The sequence below is a fragment of the Lutra lutra genome, chromosome 1, assembly GCF_902655055.1.
Source record: "Lutra lutra chromosome 1, mLutLut1.2, whole genome shotgun sequence".
NCBI lineage: Eukaryota > Metazoa > Chordata > Mammalia > Carnivora > Mustelidae > Lutra > Lutra lutra.
In genome coordinates, this window is record NC_062278.1 from 118,628,700 (window position 1) to 118,647,080 (window position 18,381).

Here is an 18,381-nt window from a genome sequence, read left to right on the forward strand (position 1 = left end):
ATGACCAAAACTGTTAACCAATTCCATGTCTGTCTTGGATACATTGATCCTGAAGTCCTCCAACCTTTCAATCTGTATCGCTTCCTCTCAATGTTCCGCTAAGCAGCTATGGGCCCAAAACTGCATTAAACCAATATCCTGAGAGTTCCCCTGCCCCCATTCCATTTTGGATTCTGTTTCTTGGATCCCGTGTCTCCTTCCTTTTTGCTTTATGCCCTTGTTTTACTAAAGCACGTTCATCTAGAAGGCTCCTAAAAAAGCACGCATGATTCATGGGAGGTCAATTTTGTGAGACACGGAAAAACACTTTCTTTTCAAATTTTACTCAGATTGGTAATCTGGCTAGATATATAATCCTGAGGAAAAGTAATTTTTCCTTAGAAATTTTAAATGCATTGTTTTACTGTCTTCTAATTTCCAGTGTTAGTGAGAATTCTGATGCCATTCTGATTTCTCATTCTTTGTACATGGACTGTTTTTTTTTTCCTCTCTCTGAGAGCATTTAGCATGTAAATTGCATTTCAAGTGTTTCAAACATCACAATGTGTTTTGGTGTGAGTCTCTTTACACTCATTATTGCTGATGCTCAGGAGATCTTTTTTGATTTATAGACTCCTGTCTTTCAGTTCTGATAAATGTCTTATATAATTTGCTTAACTTCTTCCCCTTATTTTAGTCATTTCTTATATTATTTACTTAATTTCCTCCCCTGATCTCTCTTCTGGAATACCTATTATTTGATGTCCCTTGTTCACCAAAACTCTCACTTTCCTATATTTTCTTTCTCATTCTTTTTTTCTGGAAATTTCTGTGACTTTGTCTTCCAACCTTTTATTGAATTTTATATTTTATTTTCAAATTTAATTTCAAAGAACTCTCTTTTTGTAGTCTTTACTTCATGGGTTTGAGATCTCTGAAGATATGAGTTATAATTTCTTGTTTTTTTCCTTAGTCCTCACAATGACTCTGAAATTCTGTTTTCTTTGAGTTTTTTCCCCCTGGTTTGTCAGTTTTTTGGTCTCCATCTATCATGATGGAGGCACTCCCCAATTGTATGATGATCTTTGGTTGCCCCTTGTTGTTGAAAGCTGAGCTGACGGAAGGCCCCTGCTACATGGAGGGGCTTTGTTGACTGGTCAGCATTCTTGAAGGGCAATAAGGTGGCCAACCTGATTTAAAAAAAAAAAATAGCTTTACTGAAATATAATTCACATACCATACAGTTCACCCATATAAAGCATACAACCCAGTGGCTTTTTAGTATATTGACAAATGTGCATCCATCACCACAATCAATTTTAGGATATTTCCATTAACCTCAAAACAAAGCAAAAGAAAACAATCTATCACCCCTTAGCCTTCCACCACCAACCCCTCCCCTTTCATTGTCCCTCAACTTTAGGCAACCACTAATCCAGATTTGCTTATTCTGGACATCTCATATAAATAGAAACATATAACATGTGGTCCTTTGTAACTGGCTTCTTTTTTTTTTTTTTTGCTTTGTAATCAGTATATTAAGGACACATTCATACATTCCAAATGCTTAATTCTGATAACCAGATTTAAGCTTGTGAACATGACTTTTTAAACATACAATTAAAGCTATTCATCATAATTTGCTATACTACCAACATTAAATTACAGTTACTTCAGAGCGTTAAGTTATTTAAAGTAAGCCTGTAACATACCTTAAAAAAAAAAAAAAAACAAAAACCTTCCTATCTCATACATGCAAACTTCTCCACATAAATGTCTCTTCACTGTAAGTTACCCTGCTCCCAAAGCCACTACTCTGAAGCTTATCATGGTCCAAAGAGAAGGAAAAAAAGTATAACCAGGACTGATATTATACATACATATATATATATATGCATATATATATATATGCATATACATATATATATTTTTTTTAAAGGGAAAAAAAAAGATGGCACAGAAGGGAATGCAATTCTACAAGTGCAAGCCCTCAAGCAGCAGCATATATGATAAACCCCTTCTTTAAAGAGGTATCCTTTCTATCACTGATACCACAGGCCAAATTACATAGCATGCCATCTTCAAGTAACAGTTGAGGCAATAAATGCAGAGGCATCACAATGAATCCCACTTAACATAACTACAGACCAACACTTCTCTACAAATTCTTTGTCTGATTGCCAATTAAATACAAGTTTTAACTTCATAGCTTAACAATTAAGGGTGATACACTGAAGTCAATACATACACCTAGCATTTCAGTCTGAGCTATTTCATATACATAGAACTGAAATTAATTACAAGGTATGGCCTAACAAATGCTAGGGGAGATTTTTTTTGAAAGCAGTTTTTACAAATATTAAACTTATCTTCCACACTGAAGTCATCATACATACAGGGCAAAGTCAGAGCTTTTATATTTGAGTTTATTCTTCATTTAACTTTTAAAACACTACTATAGTTGAATATTAAAACAAAAACAATAGCAAGTAGTGAGCTATGATTATAGTCCTTCACTCATTCACTACTGCACATAAAATGCCAGCAGTGTTATTCATTGGCCCCATTAAGAGGTCTGACACTGAACACCACCCCTAGGATGATGTTCATCATCCTCATATGCTTCCCCATTGTAATGGCGCCGTCTTTCCTGATTTGGATCAAAGTCCACCAGTTCTACCTGGTCCATTTCATCAGTCTCTTCTACTTCCTTCCTCTCAGGTAGGAGTTTTTCCAGCAAAGAGAGTTTATCAGGAGACAGAAAGCCATTCTCAGGAAAGTTTACCTTAAATTCGATGATGAGGCGACCCTTCTCATATGGCCTACGATAAATTGGCATGCCTTCATTTAGCACACACTTGATATCTCCATGCTTGACAATTTGACCTGGATGAGAGGTGATGACAATGGTTCGGTTGTCCAGAGTAGATATTGGCTTTTGGAAACCTCACAGTGCTTCAACCAGCTGTATGTCCATACACATGAAAAGGTCTTCTCCTCGCCGAGTAAACACAGCATGGTCCTTCTGATCTAAAACAATGATAATATCTCCTGGTTCCAGTCCTGGTTCTTGGTCTCCTTCACCATGGAATGTTATCTTCTGGCCATCTTTCATGCCTTTGTCAATATGAACTTCTAGAATCTTCTTCTCTCGAACTATCTTCCTTCCATTGCAGCTTTTACATCTATCTTTAGGACTGATCCGTTCCCCATGGCCCTGGCACTCCATGCACACAGACTGAATTTGCTGAACCATTCCAGGTCCTATTTGATGAATTCTTATTTGCATTCCAGTACCTCGGCAATTGGGACAACACTCAACTGCTCCTTTCTTACCACCTCGGCCTTCACATTTATCGCAAATCACATTCTTTTGCAGAGCTAGTTTTCTTGTTGCACCATTATATAAATCTTCTAAGGTTACTGAGAGCTGATGCACAACATTTTTACCTCTCCTTTCTCTCTGCGTTCTTCCTCCTCCTCCAAAAAACATATCAAAGATGTCCATGGGGGAGCCAAAACCACCACCAGCTCCACCTTCTTTAATTGCCTGTTCACCTCCTTTGTCATATAATTCCCTTTTCTTTGCATCAGAGAGTACTTCATAAGCTTGAGAAATCTGTTTAAACTTCTCTCCTTCATTTGGATTCTTATCAGGGTGGTACTTTAAGGCCAGTTTCCTGTAGGCCTTTTTCAGTTCTTCTTGGGTGGCATTGGGTTTGACCCCCAAAACATCATAGTAAGTGGTTTCTTTCACCATTTTCTACAGCCGGTGAGAGGGCCGAGGCCGATGTGGGGGAGCGGGAAGGAGCGCCTTGCTGGGCGCAGCTCGAGTAGCCGCCGCTCCTCCGCATCTCACCGAGCGCTCTGGAAAGTTCCCTGTAACTGGCTTCTTTCACTTAACAATGTTTTCAAAGATTATTCATTTCATAGCATATATCAATACTTCATCTCTTTTCATTGCTGAATAATAATTTGTTGTATGGACATATCGCATTTTATTAATCCATTCAACAGTTTGTGGACTTTCAGGTTGTTTTCACTCTTCGGCTCTTATGAATACTGTTGCTATGAATATTTGTATACAAGTTTTGCATGGACATAAATTTTCAAATCTCTGATACATACCTATGTGTGGAATTGTGTCATATGGCAACTATGTTGAACCATTTGAGAAACTGCCAGACTTTTCCAAAATGGCTGCACCATTTACATTCTTACCAGCAATGCATGAGAGTTCTGATTGCTCCACATCCTAGCCAGCACTTGTTATAATAATATGTATGTCTTAACAGATATGCCTTTTTGATTGGCTAGCCCAGTGGGTGTGAAGTTGTGTCTCATTGTGAGTTTGACTTGCATTTTCTTGACAGCTCGCCCTAACTTTTGTTGTGACTCTTTCAACTTTAACTATGCATTGATCTTTTTTGCCTTGGCAATTCAGTTTTGAGCCCAGCCATGGCTCTTGGGGATGGGGCTTGTGAAGGAAGAATGGGGCTTATGAAGGAATCTCTCTGTGTTCAGTGTGCAGATTTTCCCTTAGTCTCCTGGTTTCATACTGTAACCATCATCTCCCTCCATGCTGGTGTCCCCAGATCTAAAGCTTCTCATTTTCTCCAGTAAATAAACTCTTGTCTTTTGAACAAAGATAGAAAGGTAGTCGCCTGAGTGTGGGGGAACCTAGCATCTCAGTTTTCCTTATATAGGTATTTAGTCATTCTCTTGTTTTTGGATCCTGTCCTACCATCCCTAGCAGCACCTCATTATCAGTGGTATCTGGAGTCTTTATTTCTTTAACTTTAACTTTATTTCTTCAACTTCTTTAGGGTTCTCCAAGACAAGTATATGTGGTTTTGGGAGGGGGAGATTTAAATTTTTAATTAAGAAATTTTTCAAATATTTCAATATTTCAAATATTCAATATTCAAATATTCAAATATTTCAAATATTCAATATTTCAAATATTCACAAAATACAGAGGATAAGTAGAAGAGACAATTTTGTATTTACCACGAACCTGCTAACATCACACACACACACACACACACACACACACACACCCCACACACATTTTTTCCTTCCTACTAGGTTGTTGGGTTTTTGAACCTTTGGGAGGGAGTATTTACCACTTCCCCAAATCCGAACGCAGGCACTTGAATTTGACCAATTCTCCAACTACTTTCAATCTTGGTGGGGTTTCTAAAGATTCTTATTTTCATTGAAGATGGAGGAACAAGTTTCTTCTTGTTCTAACATTTTGGGAGTGATTTTCTAGGGGAAAAAAGAATAGAGACACAGATTTATTCTGTTCTCTTGAATCAAAGCATCTCTAAATTATTATGGCAACACCTCTTATTAAATATTTGTTCCTCCCTTGTTCTTAAATTACTTTATTCATCTTCATTAGCAATTAATTATGCCTCCCCCTTTTTATTTCTGTTCTTGTAGTTATTATTTTGTTGTCTCCCACCAGTCTTGGGTTTTACTTTATTTATTCACATAGCAATTTGCAATTTGAAATAATATCCATCTGGGGGAATTTTTGCAGGATTTTTAACAAGCATATTTGGAAGTTTCCTCAACTGTAGCCCAATTTATTTTTAAAAGGTAGAGAATGTTTTGATTGTAAATAATTAATCTCAGTTGATAAAATTATTTTTTAAGTGAATTAATCTAATTTAAAGAAAATTTAAATAGAAAGTAAGATTTAAATGATTCTTTGTCTTTACTGTTCTTATGAGCTTAAAAGAAGGGAATAATAAAGAATTCAGGGTTACACAACATGAAGAACAGGAAAATTACAGTTCTAGTGAATGTCATTTCCCAAAAATGAAAGGCTGGCACAGAAAGCTTTTGGAGGAATGTGGCAGTTTTCTGTGCTACAGGAGATTGGTCACTGGACTTAATTCATGTCCAGTTATGAAGAATCTTTTGGTTTCTATTGCTTATCAGAATTCTATTAGCCACGTCACATCTCAAAAATCGAATACAAATGACTTCCTAAAATTCTAATAGTGTTTCTTCAAATTGCAATTAAGTTTCCAAATTTGTGTTCTCTGCCTATGAAAGAATAATCTGGCCCAGGGGGCCTACCCAGAACCTTCTTTGAATAGACACTGGTAATCCTCTTGGCAGGGAGTGGGGTGAGGAGGCTGTCTCATGTAAGCAGATTTGAGTATTAATCCCAAGGATTTCAATATGGGATCCCACGGTTCTGTCAATATCCCAAGTTCTTCAAAAGCATAATGGCGAATTTGGTTAAACTTAGAAATGTATCTTTAGAAAAGATTACTAATTCCCATTCCGTCTCCCAGCCAAGAGAAGATTGATTATTCCTGAAATGCTGGTGGCATGCTGCTTTCACTAAAAAGTCTGTCGATAATTGTGCATTGCTACTGTCTGGGAGCTCTTCTGGAGCTTACTTCACATGTCTGTCAAATGAGAGGATGGCATTAGATAGTGTCTGAGGGCCCTCCCAGGTCAGATGTCCCATACATTTGTGAAAACTCTCGTTTATACTCAGGAGTACTTGTCAGGGTAAAGGAAGGAGAGAAGGAAGCTGAAGTTATTTAAATAAATACCTTTGCATTGAAAAAAAAAAAAAAGACCCGACTCATTTAGTCATAACATATAACTAGGGTGTGCATATTTATTTCTTTGTGGTCAGAAATAAGTAATATTATCCTATTTCCATCAGAGTTGTCTCAGCTGTGAAAGGTATTCAAATATATGATAAACAGGTAAAGATTAGCCTATTAAGTGTGCTTTATTCTATCAGAACATCTCTCAGTGCCTTTCTTTCTTTCTCTTAGTATCTTTCTCTGACTTTCCTACCCTGTCTTTCATACATATACATGCACACACACTTGTGTGTGTGTGTGTGTGTGTGTGGTTTTTTGTTTGTTTGTTTTTAAGAAAGGTGTCAGGTAGAGAAAAGGAAACAGTCTAATGGAAAGAACAGTGAAGTAACGTTCAGTCCCAGCTCCATTACCAGCTAGCTTGGTGTCCTAGACAGCTTTCTTTCTTTCTTCCTCAGTGTCTTCCTCTGCAAATTGGGAGATCATAGCCAATGAGTTTATCTCACAGGTTGCTGTGAGACTACAATGTGTTAAATCTGCCTTTGAAGTCTATATGAAGGGCTATACCCGTTTAAAAGTATAACTGTTTTGTCCTATACCCACTTAGGTTCCCATTACATCATAATATAGAAATTTGAGGTAGATTATCCATTGAAAAGCATGAATTCAGGGACTAATTGTCATAGAGATGAGTGACTGCCCACATTTCAAAGGGAATTGATTTCAACTTGTACCTTTTATTCTGGTAAGAATTATCTATACAGAAGGAGATCAGTCTCGGTATCACTTAAACTGGATAGAATGGATTCTTGATGTAGATAAAATGGTACTAATACCACAGTAGAGACTGAGGTTTCAAATGCTTAGAACTGTGGTCTTAGAGGTCACTTAGTCCAGCTTTCTGTCCTGGGTATGTACCTCCCTCCGACAAGGCAGCTTTGCTGGATTCTTTTGGTCTCTGCTTGATAGGTAACTCTTAATATCTTGGGGGCGGCTCTTAGGAATTTTGGCAACTTCTGACAAACATGTTAAAGAACTTCTTGTGTCCCAGTGACTTTAGTCCTGCCCCCCAGATACACAGACTAAGCTTCTTTGAAGATTGAAATCAAGCTCTCCAGATCCCTCTCTTTTCTCAAAGAAATGACTCTAGATTTTACAATCATTCCCCTTGGGTTAAAGCTTCATATCCCTGATTGTTCTGGTTACTTTTTTCTTTCCTGATGCTGGTTTAGGTAGACTTTTCTTAAAGTTTGCTGCCAGGAAATGCCCCCCTGAGCAATTTGTGGAGATCTGACCAGCATGGTTACTCTCACATTCTCAGCACTGTTCTTCTTTTGCAGCCTAAGTTGGGATAAGCATTTTTGACAGCATCAAACTCTTTCCTTTCAGTGACTGGCTTGGCACATAGTGAGAGTAGATGATGCAGTAGGGTCTGGCAAGACCTGAACACCTTTACAGAGGGTAGGCTGGGGACCTGAATGGGGAAAAGGAAAAGCCAGAGATGTGAAGCTTATGGGTGGCTTGGGTAGAAGGATAGTAGGGGAGGGAAAGTTTAGAACTGAGAGATAATATTCTTAGAGATCAACTCGCTGACAACTCAAGAGAAGAATGTGAGCTTCAAGCTTTACCTTGTGGTCCTCTGACTCCTAAGTCTTCTAAGTTATTTGAAAGAAAAGTTAACATGGGGCTGGAAAGTTTGAAGAGTTTGGAAAAGTAGTTAGATGCTATGTTGGATCCTATTCAATGGCAGCTGCTACCTGTGTAAAGTAAGGAAGACTTCAAGGATATAAAAGTTGTTTGGGGAAATCCAGATGTTACTGCTTTGTCTGTTGTGATGATGTGGCAGGCAGTCTCCAAGATGGCATTTAATGATTCTTTGGTCCTGTTATTCACACTCTTGAGACTGACCTAAGTAACCAGTAAGATAGTGTGGAAATGATAAAGTGTTACTTCTGAGGTTAGGTCACGAAAGATGCAGCTGCTGTCTTGCCCTCTTGGATCACCAGCTCTGGAGGAAGTCAGCCACCACATCATGAAGACATTCAAGCAGCCCTGTAGAAAGAGCTTTATGGTGAAAAAAGTAGGCCTCCTACCAACAGTCGGCATTGACTTACTAGCCATGTGAGTGATCCATCTTGGAAGAGCCTCCCTTAATCCCCACTAAACCTTTAGATGACTAGCTCTGGTAGACATCTTGACTGTAATCTCTTCAGACACTAAGCCAGAACCTTCCAACTAGGGTCCTCCTGAATTTCTTATCTGCAGAAACCACGAGATAATGTTTATTGCTGTTTAAGTTGCTAAGCTACTAAGTTTTAAGCTACTAAGCTACTAAGCTTGAGGAATTTGTTATGCAGTTATAGATAACTAATACAGGTGACTAGAAAGGAGGAATAAGGAATAAAGACCTCTCATTCTAGGCCTGGCCTTGTCCTGGCTCCTAAGGATGAAAGAAGTACTAGCTTCATTTCTGCTTTTGGACACTGCTGACAACCAACAGAGCTAGAGGATGACAAGAAGGAAGGGCTTCATGCCCTCTTGTCATTCTCTTTCTCCTCTCCCTCCTCTTTGTCTTTTGTGGAAAACTAGGATGACATTGAGAACTCATACAAATTTTGCTTTTGACTTTGCAGTGGTCCTCAGGAAAAGCTGCACTGGCTTTTATCCCCTCATTAATAGGCTGTGGTTCCTTGAGAGCAGGGCTTGGATCTTAACTATTTCTACCCTCATTGCTTAGCAAGTGAACATATGTGAATAATAAATGATATTAAGGGTGAGGGCAAAATCCCTCCTTCCTCCTGAATTCTGAAGAGATTCCATTCTTAGAATGCTTCCTTAACTGGAACTATTCCATTCACTGCTCATCAATGGAGTCTTGATAATAATAGCATGCATACCATTAGTCATTTTCACTATTACAGACGTCCCTAGTTCACGATTTTAAAAATCTCTCCGTTTAAGCTCCTTGCTTTTAGGAGCTTCCTTTCATTTTTTCATCCCATTTCTTCTGTGGAATGTTGCTTTAAACTGTTGCTCAAGCTCCCAAGCTGCTTGACCTAGGGGAGCATAGGCATCTGCCGCTAAGATACCAACATACCACTGTCAAGTTGTCCAGAACCACAGTGGAAAGAACCCTATCTCCTGTATTGGAGATAGGAGAACTAATTCTGGGCTGCTGTCGCTGATTAGCCTGTATGTCCTTGGGCAAGTTGCTTCCCCTTTCTGAACCTCAGTTTCTTTATCTTAAACTGAGAGATTGGGTTTAGATGAGCTCTAAAGTCATTGTTGGGTTCTCTCGTTAGAATTCCAAGGTGCGATCCGAAAGTGAACCCTGGTGGTCAGCACACCTCTGAGTAACTGTTACTGTTACAGTAGGTTTTCGGGACTTCCCTTTATTAGCCCAAGCATATGGCCTCAGCGAAAGGCTGTCAGGTTTACTAGGAAGAGTCTTCCGGTTTTGAAAGATGATCTTCTCCTTTCCAGTTTTGCCACTAACTCTGAGTGACCTTGGGCAAAATCTCTCTGGACCTCAGAGGAGGGAGGTCCCTGTTATCCAGACAACGCTCAAAGACCTAAACAGTGACTTGGAGAGCTTTTCGCCATTTCTCCTTCTACCACCTGGGTGTCTCAGATCCAGAGCCGGGTTCTGGTCGACCTGAAGTCCCTCTCTGCCTTGCAGTCTAAACTTAAACCTGCCGCGCGTGCCAAAGGCTGCTTGGTTCCGTAGGAGGTAGCTACAGGTGAGCTCTTAAAGGGGCCGCCAGAGCTTGGGTAATACCTGAGACCGATGACTGGGCGGAGGGGCTCAGGCAAGGGGGTGTGAATGAATGAGCGAGTGAAAGAAGGAGCAAATGTTCTTTCCACCCTTAAATACATTCATACTTAGAATCACTTAGACTCAAAAACCCTCTGGTAAACCCCTCAAACTCTTAATCTATTTTACGAGCCTTTCTTTATTCACCGCCCCCCACCAAGACTTCTACTGAAGGGCTAATAATAATTAAAAAAAATTAGTACAAAGTGTTAAGTGCAGAGATTACATCCCCAACCCCCGCCCAAACTCCTCCCCCTTGCCCCGTTCCAGGCCCCAGCCGCCCCCGCCCCTAACGTAGGTAGTGCAGTCAGACTCCTTCCCAAGACCGCTTTTCCCGGTTGGGGATCCACCCCCGGGGGCGCCAGGCACTCTCTCCAGCCTCGGAGTTGGAAACAGCACGTGTTTAGTGAGGTTAAAGGGTGTCTCGGAATGTCTTGGATCTGGTGTAGGTGAGGTCACGTCTCTCTTCAGACACCCGGACCCTTCCGGGCCTGGCTCGCTACTCGCTCTGAACCGGGGGACACACCGGTGGGCTAGGGCGAGGTAAAGGCGGGCTCTTCCAGGGCTACCACGGACCACCTGTAGAATCTGTGTGTCAACTCCTTTGTCCTCAGAGCCACTTCGATGGCCGCCCCTTTAAGAGAGGAGGTTCACTTGGGATGGTCTCCGGGTCCCCTTTCCCGTTCCCCAGCCCCCTACAGGTCCTCCTCCCCCTTCCAACCCAAAGGTAGCAGCGCTGGGAGCCCGGGGCTCGGCGCCAGCCGCCTCCTCACTTCCCATTGGCTGAGAGCGCCGGGAAAGCGGTCACGTGGGGGCGCGGCAGCCCAGCTCCGGGGCCGCCATCTTGGCGGAAAGTTTGGGGGGAGAGCGGTTGGGGGCGCGGAAGGAGGCGAGGTTCCGGGGGTGGGGCGGCTAGGAGAGGAGAAGGCGAGCGGGCTAGCGGGCCGCGGCGAGTGAGGCTGCCGCGGCAGAGGAGGAGGAGGAGGAAGAGGCGGCGGGGGTGCGGCCGCCAAAGGGAGCTCCTCCCCCGTTCCCTCACCCCCCTCAGTTCAGCTCCTCGAGCCCCGGGCGGGGCGGGGGGACGTGGAGCCGGGCAGGGCGGGGGAGCCGCCCGGACTCGGACCAGAGCGCACCCCAGCTCGGAGCGCTCGCCGCTTGCTGTAACTTTGTGGTGGCGCCGCAGGTGTGGGGGACCGCGGAGGTGTGCATGTGGGGCGTGAGGGCGTCGCGGAGAGTGGCCGCAGCCCTGTCCGGCCCCCGCTGGAGTAGCCCGGAGGAAGCGAGCAAAGAGAAAGGCAAGCTAGAGGAGGGGGCCCGAGTGGGGTGGGGTGATCTGCCTAGCTGGTCCTGTCTCTGCGCTGTACGGTCGCTACTGGCTTAGGGGCCAAGGGTCGGAGCTCTTCTGCACACCCCCCCCCCCCCCACAGTAGCAGGTGGGAAATATGCATAGTTACGCCAGGGGAGCGGTGGCCTCACGTCTAGGCATTTTTAGTACCCTTTGGAGAGAGAACAGCTTTCGAGGAGAATTTGGAAGCAGGCTTCTCTGTCTGCTCTTAATTTGTAGGGGTACCCACCCTTAGGTAAAAGCTTTCTAGATTGACACTGCTGGGTTTTGAGGCTCTTTCTTTCGCTTGGGAAAACTTCTCCAGGTGTGCCCTTTTCAAATAGGGCTGGGAGTTTTGCGATGTGAGATTCAGGGGGAAGTGCTGGTTTAACCACGATTCTGTTCTTTGCTTTAGTTGTTTCTTTTCTGTTTTTAAAGGTGTGTGCCCTCTTCCTGATACTGGAGAAAAATGCCAGTCCGGAAGCAAGGTGAGAATTTATTTCGGAACTCTCCTGTGTGTGTCTGTGTCTGTGTTGTGATTGTTGTGTTTTAAAAGTATTTAACTCTCATGAGACAGCATCTTGTTAGCCTTACTACTTAGGGAATCTAAGCTTCATCATATCTTTCAGAAGAGGGAAACATCTAAATGTTTTTCAAACTTTCTTTTTTGAATCTCTCTAGTGACTCCAGAGGCAGTTAATTTTCACTCCACTGAAATGTCTTTTTAAAAACTTTGAATTGGTGTTTTAATATTTTACTTTGTCATTCTTACTAAACATTCTTGTGAGCAATTGTAGGATCCTGGCTAAAAGTTAGTATTTTGAAACATTTAAGATTTATATTATAATGACAAATTGTAGGTAATCTGCTTAGCATATCAGATCAGTTGAAGCTTTGTTAACTAATATCTTGATCAAACAGTCTTTTATTGTGGTAGACTACTAGTGAACATTTATTAGCAACTGCTTGTCTTTCTCCTTTTTCTGTGACTTATTTTTAAAAAAATTTTGGTTATTCTAGGGAGTAAATATGTTTGTGAACGTAGTAGCATTGGTTGACCTAGAGGATTTGGAGAAGTGTTTAGATGTCTTGCAGAATTATTTGCTGTGTAAGGAATGTGTAATTTTAATCAGACTCTTCTTTTCTTCTTAGACACCCAGAGAGCATTGCACCTTTTGGAAGAATATCGTTCAAAACTAAGCCAAACTGAAGACAGACAGCTCAGAAGTTCCATAGAACGGGTTATTAACATATTTCAGAGCAACCTCTTTCAGGCTTTAATAGGTGGGAATTAAAACATTATTTGTGACCATTATGTGTTAGCTAGACTTAATGCACCTCTGAATTCATTTATTTTAAACTTAACAGAGAGTGATGTACTTGGTTCTCTGTAAGACGTTCAGTAACTTGAACATTCAGTGACATGTGTGTTTACAAAAGTATCTAATAACCAAGAAAACTTTCAGTATGATTATTTTAGTGGTCTTTGGTGACATGTTTTATATTCTCAGCATTAACTATTAAAAGGTGGAGAAGTTGCAGAAATGTTTCAGGATCCAAAAAATAAAGAAGGAATAACTTTTAGCTTGTTTCTATATTTGACTTCTATTTCTCTGAAGTCCCTGAAAATGTTTGAAGAGTTCTGCTCTGTTTAAGGACATACATCCCCTAGTATAGACTTCTGTTTAAACTTAGCATGCGTGGAGTCAGAATTTTAGACCTGGGAAATTATCTTAGAGATGATTTTGTCTAATATTATTTTGTAGCCAAGAAAATAGAAACAATGTTACTCATAACTAACTTAAATTTAAGGTGGTGCATTGTTTTAAGGTAGAATTGGGCAAGTAGTCAAGAGTCCTAAAATTCTCTTCCTCACACTGCCACTAATTGAATGGTAATATATGTCATTTAACCTCTTTTAGGTCACTATATTTGCTGTAGAATGTGAATGTAATAGAACAATGGTTTTTAGCCCTTCCTCCAACCTGATTTTAATGCAGCGAGATTCTTTTTTAAAACAAAATCTCTTATTTTGTGCACAATTCCCGATTTATCAAACAAGATGATTTGTCTCTGGCTTCTCCTCTAGGTACCTAGAAAAGTGTGTAGACCACTGAACTAGAAAATTTGTCCCTTCCAATTCTAAGAATGAAAAATTTTAATTAATCATTGACTGTATAAATAGGACATGAACTTCATTGCATTGCACTTATTTTCTTAGTAACTTCCAAGTTGATATGACCTAACATCTGTTTATAAATAGAGTGACTTTTGATGTGTTTGTGGATTACCTTCAAGTTAGTGTATTCTGTCAAAAAACTTAATGCTAAATTGATACTCTCTACTAATTTTTTTTTTAAATTAAAGATTTTAAGGAAGACCACTCACTACATCTGAATAATTTTTAAATCTAGTATTATTAGGGCGCCTGGGTGGCTCAGTGGGTTAAGCCGCTGCCTTCGGCTCAGGTCATGATCTCAGGGTCCTGGGATCGAGTCCCGCATCGGGTTCTCTGCTTGGCAGAGATCCTGCTTCCCTCTCTCTCTCTCTCTCTCTCTGCCTGCCTCTCTGTCTACTTGTGATCTCCCTCTGTCAAATAAATAAAATAAAAATCTTTAAAAAAAAATAAATCTAGTATTATTATAGACTTGAAAAAACCTATGCAAGAATAGTGAACAGTATAATTAACAGCTGTATCTAATTAACAATGTAATTAACTGTAACCCACCCTCAAAAATTATCAACATTCTGGGTTTTTTTTTGTTTAAACTCATGGACATTTTTTACACTTGAATTTCTAAGCTCTTTGTTTAAGGTACAAATGGATGATCAAATTGGATTCCTCTGAAAAAAGTAGCCAAAAAGGAAGGGAAATATTTTTAGTTATTTGGTTTTCTAAGTCAACATCAAACCTAAGAATGTTTTATTTAGTAGAGTCGCTGTTTAGAAAAAAAATAGTATGACTTGTATGTCCTTGTTTACTTATAGATGTAGATGGGTGTAGTCCTTCTCTGTGTGAAGTCTGCAGCTTAAGAAAATTAAATGGTCAGTAAAGTAAACAGAATCTACACCTCTTAGATTTCTTTGTAGATTGGAGGTAGATTTGGAGGGTATGTTTGGAGGGATTTTTAAAATATATTCTGCCTTGCCCCTTTTGACTGTTTATCTGTTCTTATACATAATTGAATTCAAAGAGAATTAGTCTTTTAATAAGTTTGTCAATCTTCTTAGTACTGTATAGTTTCATTGGTTGTCAGTTTACCTTGATACTTAGATTTACATATATTTTAATGTTTTATAGGAAGTGATATCAAATTTTGGTGTAAGAAAAGTAATAGATTTTAGGAATTTTGAAATGGGTAATTTTAGTAGAGATTTTTATGTGTTTCCATACTGTAATTGAATTAATTGTTTACTAAATTATTAAATGTATTCTTTGGTATTTATTGAAATTGGGTTAATTTATTAACCTTTATAACTTTTGTCAGTTTGTGGAAAACTTTTAGGTCAGTAAGATTTTCTTTTTGGTTTGCATCTGTACCGTTGTTCTTGAAACAGCATATTAGTATACTTTAAACCTGTACCTCGTCCTAAGCTAAACTAGAGTCTGTTGTGTTCATAGTATGTGCTGGAAAATCCTGGATTAACTGTTTCTTCCTTTAGTAGGTGGCACTCTCTTTTCTGAGCTGATATCAGTGGACCACTGGATTTAAGGAGACATGGGACTTGACCATCTGAGTTGTTTGAAAGTCATTTGGTGCTTAGGTTTTTGACTGCCTGAGTTTGGAAATCATTTTCTTAGGCTGTAGTGAATTATGTAGTTACTTCTTTGGATTTGGTGTCTGCATAATTGTTTATTGATTGTTTGAACTGGTAGTTTGTATTGACTGTTTTGATGCATTTAAAAGAAGTTTGGGTAGGGCTCTGGGATTTTGGCATTACAGAAATGTTGATTTATTTTTTCCTTTTCTCTGTACTTGAAATATGTTAATTAGATTAGGTCTGTTCTGGTTACCTGGGAGTTATTCAGAGGAATAGGCATGTACATATTGCATTATGTCTGTTCTGAGATAACAATTTTTAATTTATTTTAATATCTTTGAATTTGGGATACATTTTATGACTGATGTATTTTGGAAGTGATTTTACATTCTTAGTGGCACATGAAATAATGGTGCATCATAGAATCGATATCGTCAATTCAGTGAAACATGGCAATCATTGTCCTAGCTCTGATGTTTGTTAGTGACATTGAAAGATGTCTTTAAGATTTAAAAATTATTGAAAGCAGAGCAGTTTTTATTAATTTTGAGTTTCAGCTGACAAGTTATTTCTTTAGAGCTGAATATTTAAAGTTATATGTAAAAAAAAAAATCCATGAGCTATATATACTTCTTTAAAATTTATTCCCCAAGTATGTGGTGATCATTTTTATATAAATGGAAGATAAAGTCTGCCTAATTTTACTCTGTGATTTAGGTGAGAACAATTTGAAAACTTAATATATTTGATTTTGTATTCTCATTTTCTGTACTTATATTTGAAAATTTGTAAGTAAAGTAGACTTGATATGGTTTGATTACAGGTCAGAGCCCAGGTGTTCAAGTCCATATTGGTTTGAAGTCATTTATGATACTTAGGATTGTCTGGAATCTCTGAGACGACTTTGGTAGTCTTCAAAGATTTCTTACTAATCTAGATCCCTGGAGTTACTTATGGGGTCAGAGAATTCATCTGCTTTTCTTGCTCACAGGAGAAAAACCTGTGCTAAAGATCAGGCTGACTTTAGAGACTTGAGTAAGTTGAATCATGAGATTTGTATAGTTTGTCTGCAATAAATAGCAAGCTTACTTTAATGCATTTTTTATTTTAGTTCTGAAATTTTTCAAGATGAAGGTGGATTATGTAATAACACTGACCATTTCTGAGATATTTGGCTCATTCATTTTTTGCTACTCTATTAACTAAATTTCACTAGGCCTTGTAAACATGGTAAAGGACATTTAAATTTGTAGATACTGGGTTTCAAAAGTATGTCTCCTTTTTTTTTTATTGTAAAAAGAAAATAACATTTATCATCTTAGCCACTTTTAAATGTGTAGTTTGATAGTGTTAAGTATATCCACATTGTTCCAAAAACAGTTCAGAACTTAATCCTCTTGCAAAAGCAAAACTCTACCCAGTAAACAATACTTCCCTTTTCGTTCTACCCCCAGCACCTGGTAACTACTATTGTACTTTCTGTCTCCATGATTTTGACTACTGTAAGTAGCTCATGCAAGGGGAATCACACAGTACTTATCTTTTTGTGGCTAACTTAATTCATTTAATGTTCTCAAAGTTACTCCATGTTGTAGCATGTGACAGAATTTCCTTCCTGTTTAAGACTGGATTTATTTTACTGTATGTATATACCATATTTTGTTTATCCATTGATCCATTGATGGACGTTTGGAGTGTTTTGACCTCTTAGCTATTGTGAATAGTGCTTCCATGGGTGTGCAAATATCTCTTTGAAACTCTTCTTTCAATTTTTGGGATACTCAAGAGCAAGATTGCAGGATCGTATGGTATTTATATATTTAATTTTTTGAGGAACTGCCCTACTGCCTCACATAGCAGTTGCATAATTTTACGGTCCTACCAGCAGAGCACAAGGATCCCAGTTTCTCCATACTTTTGCCAACACTTGTTATTTTCAGTTTTTTTGATAATAACCATCCTAATGGACGTGAGATTTTGACTTTTTCCAGTGTATGTAAAAAGTGTATTTATTTATTTATAAAAGATTTTATTTATTTATTTAACACAGAGAGATCACAAGTAGGCAGAGAGACAGGCAGAGAGAGAGAGGGGGAAGCAGGCTCCCTGCTGAGCAGAGAGCCTGATGCGGGGCTTGATCCCAGGACCCTGGGATCATGATCTGAGCCAAAGGCAGAGGCTTAACCCACTGAGCCACCCAGGCACCCCTGAAGAGTGTATTTAAAAAGCACTTTTCTGTGTAATACAAGTGTCTCATTTAGTCATCATAATCCTATGAAGTGTGTATTCACCTGTAAGGTGATTATACTCTTTTATAGATTGGAAAACTGAGGCACTGACAAATTACGTATCTTGTTCAAGAACCCTCAGGTACTAAATTGTTGAGCCAGAAATTGAATTAAACTAATCTGAATCCAGAGCTTCTCCTCATGTTCAGTTATTAGGATGTTCTTTATCATAAGTTGGATATTTTAATTGGTAAAGAACACTAACAAGTGTGTTTAAGATAGTTGTTGATCTGTAGTGTCAGTGGTTTTTTTTTTTTTTTTCTTTTTGAAGTTTTTACTTTGAAGGAGAATATTTATTATGGAATGATGCTTGTAATTACGGAATTTATACATTTTGAAAAATGTATTCATTTAGTAATCAAGGTTTGTAAACTTCTAGCTGTAATGGTAAAATGTCAAAATTTCTTAGATTTTTTTTGTTTGTTTATTATTGGTTCCAGTCATATTATATTTTAGTTTGTTGCTAACTTCATGTGTGTGACTTTGCAGGCTAGGTTTTAGAAAGGAAAACGTTTATGACAGTATATGGATCATTCTCTTGACCAAAACTTTATTGGAGGAAAATTTTATTAACTTTTCAGTTGGTCATTTTGATTGAACCTGGATTGTTATTTATTTGCTAGTAGTTTTGCTTAC

General features: G+C 39.0%; 1 protein-coding gene, 1 long non-coding RNA gene and 1 pseudogene across 10 annotated transcripts in view; 1 reads left to right on the forward strand and 2 right to left on the reverse strand.

Moving 5' to 3' along the window:
- Positions 1-888: 888 nt before the first annotated feature.
- LOC125102463 (uncharacterized) lies at positions 889-8,607 on the reverse strand. The gene is made up of 3 exons (XR_007128133.1): positions 8,466-8,607; positions 5,106-5,250; positions 889-1,169 (listed from the first exon to the last, which is right to left on the reverse strand). It is a non-coding gene; the product is annotated as an uncharacterized LOC125102463 (long non-coding RNA).
- Positions 2,388-3,789, reverse strand: LOC125102459 (dnaJ homolog subfamily A member 1-like; annotated as a pseudogene).
- Positions 8,608-10,705: 2,098 nt separating the features above from the next.
- The window catches only part of DLG1 (discs large MAGUK scaffold protein 1), a 259,278-nt gene continuing 251,602 nt past the window's right edge, over positions 10,706-18,381 (forward strand). For 4 of the 9 annotated variants that reach the window (XM_047733740.1, XM_047733767.1, XM_047733774.1 and 1 more), the window contains exons 1-3: positions 11,226-11,666; positions 12,134-12,183; positions 12,848-12,979. In XM_047733740.1, coding sequence (XP_047589696.1) covers positions 12,165-12,183; positions 12,848-12,979 — 151 coding nt within the window. In that variant the 5' untranslated portion in view covers positions 11,226-11,666; positions 12,134-12,164. The other 5 variants (XM_047733783.1, XM_047733799.1, XM_047733750.1 and 2 more) reach the window with 4 other exon arrangements.